General features: G+C 41.7%; 1 protein-coding gene across 8 annotated transcripts in view; it reads left to right on the top strand.

The window, feature by feature from the left end:
• The first annotated feature begins 904 nt into the window (after nucleotides 1-904).
• TMEM65 (transmembrane protein 65) overlaps nucleotides 905-14418 on the top strand; it is a 45989-nt gene continuing 32475 nt past the window's right edge. For 4 of the 8 annotated variants that reach the window (XM_044928805.2, XM_044928806.2, XR_003103690.3 and 1 more), the window contains exon 1: nucleotides 905-2027. In XM_044928805.2, coding sequence (XP_044784740.2) covers nucleotides 1736-2027 — 292 coding nt within the window. In that variant the 5' untranslated portion in view covers nucleotides 905-1735. The remainder of the gene's footprint in view (nucleotides 2028-14418) is intronic. The other 4 variants (XM_044928803.2, XM_044928804.2, XM_025265470.3 and 1 more) reach the window with 4 other exon arrangements.

Here is a 14418-nt window from a genome sequence, read left to right as displayed (position 1 = left end):
CAAACCTGGGTCTCCCGCATTGCAGGCATCTTTACCATTTGAGCCACCAGGGAAGGAATCAGTATTAACTGGAGGGTCTGTTAAAACGCAGATGACTGGGTCCAAAACCCAGTTTCAGATTCAGGATGTCTCAGGTGGAGCACCTGAATTTGCATGTCTAACAAGTTCTGTTGTCTAGGGACCCTACTCTGAGAACCACTGAGTCAGAGCAGTAGAAGGATTTGGTGATAACTTTCCTCCAATGACTCATTTTTTGTACTTACATTTTTACAGCACATCTACTGCATATATGGTCTTGGGCTGGGTGCAGCAGCGGATATAAGGATAGGATTTAGGTCTTGATTACACTTGAGCAGATTTATTCTCTAAGTGGATCTATTCTCTAAGAAGCCAGGAAGCCTAAGTGTCAGTTCAGACAGAGCAGAAATCTCCGCCCTTGGGAAAAGATAAATTAAAGCTCGTAAAAGGAGACTCTGAGACTCCTCCGAAAATGTCTAGGACACGTGGAAATGGTGGAAAATTGAATTCTTTCCGTCTCAGCATAGATGAAAAAAATCAACCAAACAGACCTGAACAAACACCTGGAAAAGGTCTGCGGCATTCTTGCCTCAGGCTCCAGCACTAACAATCTGCAAAGTGCTTGCATTAAAACGGGGAAAAGTGTTCTCAGTGTCAAGGTCTCGAAGACTTCTTGGGAAGGGGTAGACATGGCTTCGCCTTCCCTTTACAGTTTCCAGAGATCGGGTTCCGGCGGAAGCCGGGGTGTGCGGTGACTTGGCAAATGGCGCGGCTTGAGCGCTTCAATAACCCAAAGGCTGAGCAGGACGCTGTGGTGAGGCCGTGTCAAGCGAAGGGGGTCACACGCTGGACCATCATTCAGAACCAGACTCAGATTCAGGTATGACGCTAGGGCGGGACGGGTGGCAGTCGCGCTACCCAGCCCAGCGAGGGGCTCAAGGCTCTTCTTCCGTACCCCTCAGTCTGGACTCAAATGTGGCGGAGGCCAGGGCCGGCAGCCACTGCCCTCTCCCTGCACCTTCAAGCACCGGAGGGCGGGAGGACGCGCGTGCACTCGCCTCACGCGGGAGTGCGCGCGCGCGCGCGCGCGCTCCGAGAGCCTGCGCCCTGCGCCTGCGCAGCCCCGCCCCTTACCCGCCCCCTTCCTTCGCCCCGCCCTGTTACCCCCTACCCTGCCGCTAGGGGTAGCGGCGGCGGCTGGGGCCCGAGAGCGCGGCACCTTTGAGGCAGACGTGAGGCGTGAGGACGAGCGCCGGCCAGAGGCTGGGAAAACCGGCGATAAGGGAGGGCGGTGCCGGAGAAGGGCGGCGCGTGGCTGACTCATCCCTCTGGAAGATAAGACTGACAGACGCAAACCCTTGCCGAACCCGCCCGCCCGCCCTCGCTGCTCCGGGTCGGCTGGGAGGCGCCCGCCCGCGCCGCCAGCCCGCCCGCCAGCCAGTCTTCTCCCGGAGCGCTCTCCCGGCCCGGCCGCCTCAGAGAAAGTTTTCGTCGTCGGGAGGGACCGGAGGTGCCGCGGGCCTTCGGGGAAGGGAAGGAGGACGCAAGAGGAGGCTTCAGCCGCGCGGGCCCGGGGAGTGCATGGTGCCCGGCGCCTCGGCCGCCTATCAGGAGGACGTCGGGGCGGGGTCGGGCTGAGGCCAGCTCCTTCTTTCCCGAGGCCTCGTCAGAAATCGCCCTCCCGGACTGCCGCGGGGTCCCCGCTCCTCAGCTCGCCATGTCCCGGCTGCTGCCGCTGCTGAGGAGCCGGACCGCGCGCAGCCTGAGGCCGGGCCCGGCCGCCGCCGCCGCGCCCCGTCCGCCCTCCTGGTGCTGCTGCGGGCGGGGGCTGCTGGCGCTCGCGGCCCCAGGCGGCCCCCGGGCGCTGGGCACCCACCCCAAGAAGGAGCCCATAGAGGCGCTGAACACGGCGCAGGGCGCGCGCGACTTCATCTACAGCCTGCACTCCAGCGAGAGGAGCTGCCTGCTCAAGGAGCTGCATCGCTTCGAGTCCATCGCCATCGCCCAAGGTAAGGGGGACCCGAGGGGTCGATCCGGGGGGCCCGGCGCCCTCCTTTCCCCCGCTCGCCCCTCGGCCTGGGCCCCTGGCCGCCGCTCCCCTCGCCTTCCTGGCCTCGCGCCTGGGACGTCGGAGGAGGGGGAACTTTCCGCCTCCTGAGTGTCCCCGGGGCAGGTAGGACAGCCGCGGATCGTGCCAGGCAGCCGGGGCCAACGCTTGGCTGGTTCCTCCCCAGCCTCAGAATCGGAGCTTCAGCCCCAGTTACCAACCGACGAGAACTCTGATTTTGTTTAGATTTGCCGTGTTCACTTTCCCCCGACCCCCACACCCCCTAGTCGTCCTGTCCCCTAGCTCGTGCTGCCTCTGGGAGCGTGCAGCCGTGCAGGTGGCTAAGCCGACAGGCAGGAGGAAACTTTGTTGAATGATTATCAAAAGAAGATGTGTGGGTCCGAAAGAAGGGATGTTGCTTCTTAAGGCAGAGATACTCTCAGCTGCCTGTTTGTACACGCCTCCAGTTGGATTCATTTGAACAGCCGAAGGAAACATTTTCCTGGGAAATGGAAAGAGTGGAGTAGACCAACAATAGCACATACAGACTGGCAAGTCAGTCCATCATAGGTTTGGTGCTACCCAAGTTAAACTCTTTCTGTTGTTTCCTCAGAGGATGAAAGAATGCAGTAGATAGGAAGGTATTTTTTTTTCTGGAAATCTGTGACTACAATAAAAAGCAGACTTCTGCTCAAAAATAATCTGGAATGGTGAAAACCAAGCTATTTTTAAGCTAACATGTTAAAAGAGGATATTTTTAAAACTAGTGCAGAATGCTGGTAGGTCAGAATTTGAGTCCAAGTGAAAAAGCTAAGAAGTCAGAAAACCAGAAGAGGTGAAAGGAACCAGTGATCAATCATTCCTTCTTAAAATACCTTTGCCATTTAAATACCCTGATACAAACAACATACATTGCTGCTGTTTTATATTACATTCTCGTGTGTTTGAAAGTTGTGTTTTTTTCCTCTAAGTTTACGCCTCTTCTCCTTCAGGGTTGGTAGGTAAATAAACATTTCATAGATTCCTTAGGTTAGGAGCCCATTTATTTGGAAAAAGACGTTTCGTTTGCCAGAGGCACTTGAAAGTGCTTCTTTGATCTGTGGATAGGAATGGAGGAAAGAATTATGTACCTCATAAGCATGATTTTTCTATACTACTTTTTCAGAAACTTTTTATTAGTTATTTCTTTAGCAGTAAAGAAAACTTTTAACTTCTTTCTTTTCCTCAGTTCAGGGAATTGTGGAACAATTTATGGTATTGGATCATTCCAGACATTGTCTACTCACAGTGCTTCTATAGGAAAAATGTAACATCCCAATCAATTTCGGTTATTCAATATGTAATCATGATATTATATGAAGTCATAATCAGATATTAGCATGTTTGTAAGCTATATGTGCACTCAGTGTGTGGTTTTAAAATAATCATTTCCAAAAATGTGACCATTGGAAAAAACTATAAAGACATCCATGCCAGAGCATTAGTTTTGGGAATCTTTCTCCATGGATAAGACTGTTTGAACTCACATTTGGCCTTTTCTAAGTAATTTCTTAGAAATTCTGCATTAACATTGTTTCAAGATTGGAGGGCCGTCTTAATATGATTTTATAACAGTTCATGAAAAGCATGTTCTGTGATACACATGGATAAATTTTACCTTGTACCTTATTGTTTTAGCACATGCCAATAGTATTGTGGTAGGAATGCTACATTTTCCAGTGAAGGTAATGCTTTAAAATTTAACATGGTTTTAAATACTGGAAAGGACCTATAAATTTCAGTCAATGGAGATCAGTTAGTGCCAAACTTAATAATATATAAGTTATATGAGAGAGAAGTTGGTAATTTAAATTGTGTTTGTTCAAGATAAACAAGCAAGGATATAGGAAACAATGTAGTAGTCAAATGCTTATTTGACTTATAAGCTAAACAATTGTAAAGTTTAAGTCAACTAATTTTACCAATGTTGATGACTAAATTAGTGCCTTTTGACTCATGTGACATTTATTGATGATGATGCTTTAATTTTTAGTATAGAATTAATTCTAATACAGTTTTCGATACCAGTCAGTGCATATAGTTTTGAGGGAGATAACTGGGATCATAACTAGTAAATTACCCTAGTCATTAACCACTTAAGGTAAAGAGATTTCTTATGTCAAGAATGCATACAACTCAATCTATTGCTGAAATAAATTTTTTCCCCAGACAAATGAAAAATTGTCATATTTTTCTTTTATTGTTGCTTTTTGAGTGTTTTTAAATACTCAGCCTGTGTATTAAATGTGTGTGTACTAAGTGCACTTTCTAATGAAATAAATCATTAAAAGAGCGGTTTCTTATAATAGGAAATCTTACATGTTTTTGGAAAGCGTGTGCTTGCATGATCTAATGTAGTGTTTTGGATTTGGTGTGGAAACATTACAAGAAAACATCTATGCTTTGAAATGGAAGTGGGTCTACTGCTGAAATTTGTCACATTGGCCCTTATCTTTCTTATGTGTTTATCAGTAGGCATTTGATATAGTCTGTGGCAAGATAAAGCCTTAGAATCAATTTGTAATAGATAAAGCAAACTTTGTGGGATGTCTTGTTATGGTTAAGTAAGATATTGTGATTTTTAAATTACAAACTGATTTCCTGCCAAGTTTTTTTTAAAGTAGATGTTATGCTCTCAACTTATCTGTTCAACCTGTTGTCTTTCTTCCAGAAAGAGTCCATATTCTCCTGACAGTACATTGTTGTGCTGATATTACTATTGCCTTTTAATTCTAGCTGAGCTTTTTAAACCAAATTTGTTTTCAAATTTCTGCAATTACTATTTCTATTTGTAATTATTTTAAAAAACATTTAAAATATCAATTTAGTTTTTCAAGAATGAGCAGGATTCATTGTATTAGTTATACATTCAGTTCAGTTCAGTTCAGTCGCTCAGTCATGTCCAACTCTTTGCGACCCCATGAATCGCAGCACGCCAGGCCTCCCTGTCCTTTACCAACTCCCGGAGTTCACTCAAACTCATGTCCATCAAGTCGGTGATGCCATCCAGCCATCTCATCTTCTGTCATCCTCTTCTCCTCCTGTCCCCAATCCCTCCTAGCATCAGAGTCTTTTCCAGTGAGTCAGCTCTTTGCATGAGGTGGCCAAAGTACTGGAGTTTCAGCTTTAGCATCATTTCTTCCAAAGAACACCCAGGGCTGATCTCCTTTAGAATGGACTGGTTGGATCTCCTTGCAGTCCAAGGGACTCTCAAGAGTCTTCTCCAACACCACAGTTCAAAAGCATCAATTCTTCAGCACTCAGCTTTCTTCACAGTCCAACTCTCACATCCATACATGACCACTGGAAAAACCATAGCCTTGACTAGACGGACCTTTGTTGGCAAAGTAATGTCTCAGCTTTTCAATATGCTCTCTAGGTTGGTCATAACTTTCCTTCCAAGGAGTAAGTGTCTTTTAATTTCATGGCTGCAATCACCATCTGCAGTGATTTGGAGCCCCCCAAAATAAAGTCTGACACTGCTTTCACTGTTTCCCCATCTATTTGCCATGAAGTGATGGGACCAGATGCCTTAGAATACATAAAAACAAATATGACTTTTCCTGGAGTTCAAATCCACTAGGGATCTTGGACTCTTTAAAAAGAGTATTCCCATTTTTGTCAACCCTTTGTATAGGATTATATAAGTAGCAAAGCTGTTAAGCTGTTAGCCTCTGGGATGAATTGGCGATAATCTTGGCTTTTGCTCAGAGACAGTAGGAAAGAGGGCAAGAAAACATTTCATACTCCAGTTTAACATTTGCGAATAAAGATATTTCAGTGCCTTAGTGAAACAGTAAAAGAAAATAAAAGAATAACCGGACCTCCAAGAGGAGAACAGATGAGGATATGAAATGTGGATTGAATCAGGAGGAGTGAGTCATCTCTAATAAGCTGGGAACGTCTATATCTTGGCCCTGGATAAGTAAATGAAGCTTTGTTACTATCAGTTATTTTTCCAATATGGGAAGAGCCTCATTATGGCAGTATATTCCAACAGCCTTAATTATGAATAGTTTTAAGAGTTAATGAACATATTGGAGTAGCCCTATAACTAGGGATTCTGCCTAGAAAACAGATAACATAAATAGGATTTTTTTCCTTTCCATTGTAAAATGGATATATTCTATTAACAATCTTTAATCATCATTTAACATGTAACTTGAGCTCTAGAGTTATTTGTGACATAAAACAGTGACCGTTGTGTTACATCTCATGGTTTTATGGATCAGGAATATAGGCAGGGCTCAGCTGGGTGATTTGTCTCTTTCATGCAGTATCTGTGGGGGTCACGTAGTAAACAGCTGGCAGATGAGCTAGTTACAGGATCCAAGATGGCTACACTCACTTGTCTGGCACTTTGTTGGACATGACTGGGAGTTTGGGCTCAAATGGAACTACTGACTAGTGTAGATGGATTTGATTTCACCAGCATGACAGTCTGAAAATGAATCAGGACTCCCAGAGAAAATGTTCCAAGAGAGCTGAGTAGAAGTGGTAAGACTTTGTATCAGTTTCCTATTGCTGCTGTAACAAATTACCACAAATATAGTGGCTTAAAACATCACAAGTTCATTCAGTTAGAGTTCCTGAAGTCTGAAGGCCAAAATTAGACTTAAGTGGCTAAAATAAAAGTGTTACCAAGGTTCTGTCCTTCTCCAGGTCCTAGTGGAGAACCTGGTGCTCGTTTCTTCCAGGTTTTGGCATGTGCTCGTTCCTGCTCACATTAATCTCTGCTTCAGTTGTCACATCATTGACCTTTTTACCATTCTCTTATAAGGACCCTTGGGATTACATTTAGAACTGACCTGGATTATTCAGGATAATCTTTCTCTCTCAAAATCCTTAATTTAGTCACATCTGCAAACTCTCCTGTGAAGACAGGTTGAAGGATTAGAATGTGGACATATGGTGGGGGGTAATATTATTCAGCCTACCACAGATTTATGACCTAGCCTTGCTGCTGCTGCTGCTAAGTCGATTCAGTCGTGTCCGACTCTGTGCGGCCCCATAGACGGCAGCCCACCAGGCTCCCCCGTCCCTGGGATTCTCCAGGCAAGAACACTGGAGTGGGTTGCCATTTCCTTCTCCAGTGCATGAAAGTGAAAAGTGAAAGTGAAGTTGCTCAGTTGTGTCCAACTCTTAGTGACCCCATGGACTGCAGCCTACCAGGCCCCTCCATCCATGGGATTTTTCAGGCAAGAGTACCGGAATGGGGTGCCATTGCCGTCTCTGAAAAATGTCTCTAGATATTGCCAACTGTCCCTGGAGGAGACATTGAATGGGAGGAAGGGGAGGAATTTAGCAAAATAAAACCAGTCTGATCAATGGCCATTGCTTCATATGAAATGCTGTATTTCATATAAATATATGAATAGAAAAGACAATTACTTTCTTCGCTCTTTGTCCCTGTCTCTCCCCTTTGCCTATCATCCATTGATACTTGCTATTTTCAGTATATTCTCTTTGTTCTAGCTCATTTCCTTCATTTTACATTTATTTTTCTCTGGATAAGGACAGAAGAGTAATTCCTCACCTCTCTATCATAGACTCTTTGGGGCTTCCCAGGTGGATCAGTGGTAAAGAATCTGCTTGCAGGGCAGGAGACTCAAGAGATATGGGTTTGATCCCTAGGTTGGGAAGATCCCCTGGAATAGGGAATGGCAACCCACTCCAGTATGCTTGCCTGGAAATTCCATAGACAGAGGAGCCTGGTGGGCTACAGTACATGGAGTTGCAAAGAGTCAGGCACGACTGAGTGACTGAGCACATGTTCACTATCAGACTCTTCACCTCATTATCATAAATGAACTTTGCAGTAACTGTTTTCCTTGATTGCAATGTCCTTTCACCTCTAAGTTCTTTACTAAATTCTAAAAGTTAGACACTTAGAAAATAGGACTTCCAGATAAGTCAAACACTGCTATAGTTGAATTCACCAGTAATTTGGTGGTGGTCCTCTCAGTAGTGACTATTTGCTTACTTTTTATAGTAATTGTGACAAGCAAATTTTTATAAACAAATTTGTAGATAGGAAAATCAAAATAATATAAAGTCTGCAGTGTTATAGGGTCATCCAAAGGGTAAGGCAGAACTAACGACAATGGATGACCTTGAAAGTTAGGGATGATCTGTTATTGAACCACTATTAACGATGACTGTTTTAGTTTTTCTAAAAATAGTGATGAGTTTGCATAACTCTACTCTTTTCTGGGTTTCTTTGGCATGTGAGAGTATAAAGCTAACTAGAACAAATAGGGGCTAAATTCCTGAGTGCAGAGTTTATTAGCATTTTGCTACTCAGCTGAATTAATGAGTAAAACTCTAGCCTTGTCCTTGACTCATAGGTTTATGTCTGCTCTAAGTTAATGAAAATAACCACATAAAAGCAAGTAGTTACTTGTTAAAATATAGTAATGTGGTTACCTGAAACCATCTGGTAAATGAGAGACTCTTCTACACAAAGGACTTTGCAGGCAGCAAAATGTCATTTCTCTTAACCTCTGAAATGTTTACTTTGACTATTTTTGATGGCAACATATCTGAACATACTGCATTTTTCTTTGCCTTAGTAAAGTATATTGAGCACAGTTTTGCTTCTCCCAGATGTCAGAGTTTTTGTTTACTGTATTTTAATACAGTGATTTTCTCTGGGGCTACTTACTTCTATTTGTAGATGTACTAGTCATCACACTCAGTGCCTCCAGAACACTGTGCTGTTTCAGTTGGCATGCTTTTCGGACTGTGTCTCAGTGCTGGTGAAAGGTGTTGGATTTATTGTGCTGCTCCCCATCCTATCTCCAGTGCCCTCAGACTGGCCACTCTATTCTCATTCATCCCTTGTGGTTGTGGTAAACTTTTCTGCTGTGTAAGGAGGGCTGCTTCTTGGCATCTGTTACGGTTTCTAATGTCTGCTTTTTGTCACTCTTCCATGGTGTTTTCTTATTATTTTTCTTTCATTTTCTCTCTCTCTCTTCACCCTTAGGTTTTTCAGTAGAGTTTAATCTTTTTTTTTTTTTTTAATTGATTTTTTGCTTGAAGGATAAATGCTTCACCAACCTGAATCAGCCACAGGTATACCATTATGTTCCCTCGCTCTTGAATCTCCCTCCCCATCACACCCCTCTAGCTCGGTTTGAGTTCCCTTAGTCATACAGCAAATTACCATTGGCTATTTACTTTACACATGGTAATGTAAGTTTCCATGTTACTCTCTCCATCCATCCTGCCTTCTCCTTCCCCACCCCCACCCCTTGTATCCACAGTCTGTTCTCTATGTCTGTGTTTCCATTTCTGCCCTGCAAATAATTTCATCAGTAGCATCTTTCTAAATTCCATATATATATGTTAATATACATTATTTGTTTTTCTCCTTCTAACTTACCTCACTCTATAGAAATCTTGATAGATGTTTCAGTGACACAGACCACTACTCTCTCCTGTCTTTCCAGCTAGCCCATTGTGCCTATCACATTGTTACTGATCTTTGACTCTTCAGATCTCACACTGAAGATCTCGTATTTGTGCTAACATTACGATTATGGCCAAAGGATTGTTGTAAATATCTAAAAGGTACTTAGTTGAAGTTAGAATGGTGTTCTTTACTTGGCTTAATTTAGATTTTCTGCCTTCTAAGTCTTAGTACAGATTATTTAGGGCATTAGGTTATTAAAACATTTGTGATTTTAAAAATAGCATGGTATTTTTGTAATATAGCTTCTGAATTTCTATTGTATAGTGGTTATTATATTTTATAGTAGACATCCCACTGCTCCCCTATTGCTGCTGCTGACACTATTTTCATTACATTACTTAGCAGTTACTGAATATTTGCTATAGACATACTGAGCTAATTAAGTGAGTTTTCATGTAATTATTCTGTTTACTTCTCTTGGAGAGAGAATGAATCATCTCCATTCTCTGGATTAAGATGCTGAGGCTAAGAGGAGCTTGCCCAAGATCCTTAAACCTGTGTGGCAGAGTAGAGCAAGTAGAGTAAGTTTTTAGCTTAGCTTTGTTTGACTCTAAAATCCCTGTTTTCATTATTGCACCTTTTTAAATATTCACAGGGCTTTCCTGGTGGGTAAAGAATCCTCCTGCAATGCAAGAGACCCGGTTTTGATCCCTTGGTTGGGAAGATCCCCTGGAGAAGGAAATGGCAACCCACTCCAGTATTTTTGCCTGGGAAATCCCACGGACAGAGGAACCTGGCAGGCAACAGTCCATGGTGTCACAAAGGAGTTGGACATGACTTAAGGACTAAAAAACAATGACAACAGATATTCATATCTGGGATTTTTAACATGCTGGAAAAAAGGTAACAACTCAAATTCTCGATAAAAGTCACCTATGCTGGTAACATAACTTAGTCTACCTTTTATATGTTTGCATAATAAACACATTCAATACGAAAGCAAATATGGCATTGTTAGTTTTAAAATAAGGGAAATCAAAGCAAAGTCAATGTGCAAAAAGTTTGTAAATTGTGGGAGAATTTTGAAAAAGTCAAAAAACTAGTATCTGGGACTTCCAACTGTCATAATAAATCTCTTAACTTTCTAACTTTTACTGTAATTTTCCTTTAGATTTTTGAATGAGCTTTTAAAAAACGTACCTAGCGTACTGTTTAAAGAAAACCTTCCTAAACTTTGAAAATTTATTTATGTAACAAATATTTGTTAATCTCCTACCATATCATAAACATGGTACTGGATATTGCGGGTGCGTCAGAGAATTAATTCAGGAAAATATTCTCATGAAACTTACATTTTTGAGAGCAGAAAGATATGAGAAATAAAGTAAATAATGAAATAATTATAGTGTGTGCTATTAGAAGTATAAACAGAAGGACCTTTACTTAAAGGTGATCTAGCAAGGCTTTTGTTTAGGTAATATTTAAGATTGAGATGATAAATATAAATAATAAAGGATTGAGAAGAAGCCATTCATCAGACATAAAGGAAGAGCATTCTCAGAAGGAAAAGCAAGTATCAAGGAAGGGACTTGGTGTGTTATAGAAATTGAAAGAAGGCAAATATGAGTGGAACTTAATGAACAAAGGGTATGGGATGAGATGTTGGTAGGCAGAAGCCAGATTAGTCAGGACCTTTCTGGGTAAACCATATGAAGGCCATTTAAACAGGAATGTAGTAATGGTATTTAAAGAGCCCTCTGGCTGCTAGGGTCGCAGAGTCAGACACAACTGCGTGAGCACACTGGAGAGTGCAATGCATAAGCTGGGAGACCATTTAGGAAGCTGTTACAGTGGTCTAGGCTAGCAATGTTGGTGGCTGAGACTAGGAGGCCATGGAAATGAAGAGGAAGAGATAGGTTCCAAATAGACTTTTGAGAGTGATCTGATGGGAAGGAAATTAAGGGAAAGGAAATAGTAAGTGATGACTTAGGTTTCTGACTATAGTGACTCAGTAAAACGTATTATTTACTGCAAGGGAGAAGACTGGGGAAAGAATAGATTTGAAGTTTTATATACCTCTGTGAATATAAATGGAGATGTCAAGGGAGTAGGGGTGTGTGTGTGTGTGTGTGTATTTATATACTTAAATCTAGAGCTCATTGAAGTTTAGGCCGAAGATGTAAGTGTAGGTGTCAACAGTTGTATATAGATGGAGAAGATCCAGGATAGAACTCTGAAAAACAGTGATGTTTATTGGAAGGGAAGACGAAGATCAAGAGACATACATACACCTGTGGCCAATTCATGTTGATATATGGCAGAAGCCAACACAATATTATAAAGCAGTTATCCTCTAATTAAAAATAAAGAAATTAAAAGGAATGAAAACTAGAAAGAGACTGAGAAATGTCTACAAAGTTAGGAAAAATAACAAGAATAGTGTATTCCAGAAGCTAAGTGAAGAAGAGAGCATTTCAAGAAAGAGGGGATGATCTGATGCTTTAGATAGTTCAAATAAGAGGAAGACTGGGGAGAGGGGTGGGTGCTGGGGGTATAGAAGGTTTATTGGATATAATAACTTGAAAGAGAGCGATGTATTTGTTGGTTTTGTAAGAATTATGTGGGGAGAAGCTGGATTTTAGTTGACTGCGGAGGCAGTACCAATAAAGAATTCAACTCTTTAAAGGGAACTTTGGATGCGGAGGGCAGGGGGTGTTGGGCAGTATCCTGAGTAATACTGAGGTTATCTCTTTCCCCATCAGTCAGGAGTCTGAAAGTAATTTAAACATATGGTACCAGTTTACTCATTTTTTACAGAGTCCTGTGTAGAATTCTAGTTTATCAGAGAAAAATGTTATACCATGGGTAAGCAAATTACACCTCTTTTTAACAGCATGGTGTAGAAAATATGCAGACCATTTAGCAAGTAATGTCTTTTCATTTCCTTTGGTAGGAAGCTTAGAGAAATCAGGAAGATGATTTGAAACTCCACTTTCAAATTAAATTACCCAATGACTAGGGAACATTTCTTTTCTTGGAATGTGGGACTTTGAGTGCTAAAACTGAATTAGTCTGAGGCAAAACCTACCCTAAGGGTGACAGTATTTTTGCCCTTTTCATAGATGAAGGCTTTGACTCATAGGAGAGATTGAAAAAAGGATTCAGATAGTTTCCTGTCCCTTCTGCAGCTTTCCTTTCCTCTAGATCTGAACCACTGGACACTTTCTTAGGGCTCCCTCTGTTATCATTTGTGTCTGGTGAGATTTCTAGTGAAAGAACCTGCAGGTAGGTGCAGACTCCCACAGAGTATTCGCACCCGAATCCTTCACACTGACTCACTGATCATCAGCCTGCCTTCACCTGTTCCCTTACTATTCTAGCCGTCCTCTTCTTATGGTGTCCGGTTGCATCTGTCTCAGATAAACATGTGCTGACATCTCCTCTGTCTTTGCAGGGGCCTCTTCTCTTTTGATTTAGGCCCAGCTATTTGCTTTGTGACTTGAGTTCCCTTAAAGCTTAAAAATAAATCATAAATTTGAATTTAGTTAGACGTTATTTCTCTGTAAGGGTGGGAGCAATGCTGTTTGTAGCTCTCTGTATTCCACAGTGAAAACTAGAACCTGCTTCACGAAGTTTAATGTACATATAAAATCACCTGGGAATCTTATTGAAATACAAATGTTGTTTCAGTAGGTATGGGTTTGAACCTGAGTTTGGTGTTTCTGACAATTCTGTGTTTCTATGTTTCCCAGTGGTTCAGTGCTACAGGTCCAGGGGGAGCAATATTTTGAGTAACAATATAGCAAGTGTTTTGTTTTTAAGGTGAGAGAGAGTTGAGGTCATGTAGATAAACTCAGGCATGCTTGCATTTTGAAAGGAAACAGGCAAACAGGTGCGAGAGCAATAATGTAAGATGTGGCATATTTTGTGAGCTTGCAAAATTTTATGTTTGTGTGTGAGAAAGATCTTATGGTTTCAAAAACATTATTATAACATTTTTAATACTCAAAAGGGTTTGTTAAGGACATTACAGAAAGTGTTCATTGTTAACACTGATTTTATAGTTATGCAGCAATCACTGAGTGATAAATACTGTATAAGAGATTTATTCCTTGTTGCTCATCTCTTTTTCTTTTGCATTATTACCTTGAATATGCTGTTCATTGGTTAGTCTCATTTCTTTGGTAAACCATGCCCTCTGTAATACGTTTTTCTTCTGCTTTTCATCAGCCTGTTCTTTCTATATTTTCCCCACTCAATTTTATATTGCTTTTTTCTTTCCTTTTTCAATTTTATATTACTTTTATTAAAACTTAGAAACAACCTCAAGTTTCTAGAAAAGTTTCACATATAGTACAGTATAAGCTTTTTTTTTTTTTTAAATTCTTTCCCCCGAATCATTTGGGATAGATTGCTGACATGATACCCTGTCATCCCAGGCACAGGGTAGGTTCCTTGGGAAGCAGTCTCTGAGACAAAGCTTAACATGCAAGGAGTTTATTGGGAGTGCTGTCTAAAATCCTCACCAGGAAGATCCTTCAATACTTTAATATCATGAGCTATTTCATGATATTAAAAATATGAAAGATAAAATGTAAGCTCTTTCAGACTTAGAAAAGAGTATGACAATTCCCCAAGGCATAGGAAAGGTACTTGTTCCATACTGTAAGTTACATGATGAGACAGAGTGCTAGCACTATTGAAGCAACTTTTGATCATTTAACTTTTTTTTTTTACAAAAAATAAAGCACTTTTTTTTTTAAAGATCCTTGTTAGTTATTCGGAGAAGGCAATGGCACCCCACTCCAGTACTCTTGCTTGGAAAATCCCATGGACGAAGGAGCCTGTTAGGCTGCAATCCATGGGGTCGCTAAGAGTTGGACCCAACTGAGCAACTTCA

Source organism: Bubalus bubalis, chromosome 15, assembly GCF_019923935.1.
Source record: "Bubalus bubalis isolate 160015118507 breed Murrah chromosome 15, NDDB_SH_1, whole genome shotgun sequence".
In the NCBI taxonomy this organism is placed as follows: domain Eukaryota; kingdom Metazoa; phylum Chordata; class Mammalia; order Artiodactyla; family Bovidae; genus Bubalus; species Bubalus bubalis.
Note: the sequence above shows the minus strand (reverse complement) of the source record. Positions and strands in the feature narration are given on the sequence as shown.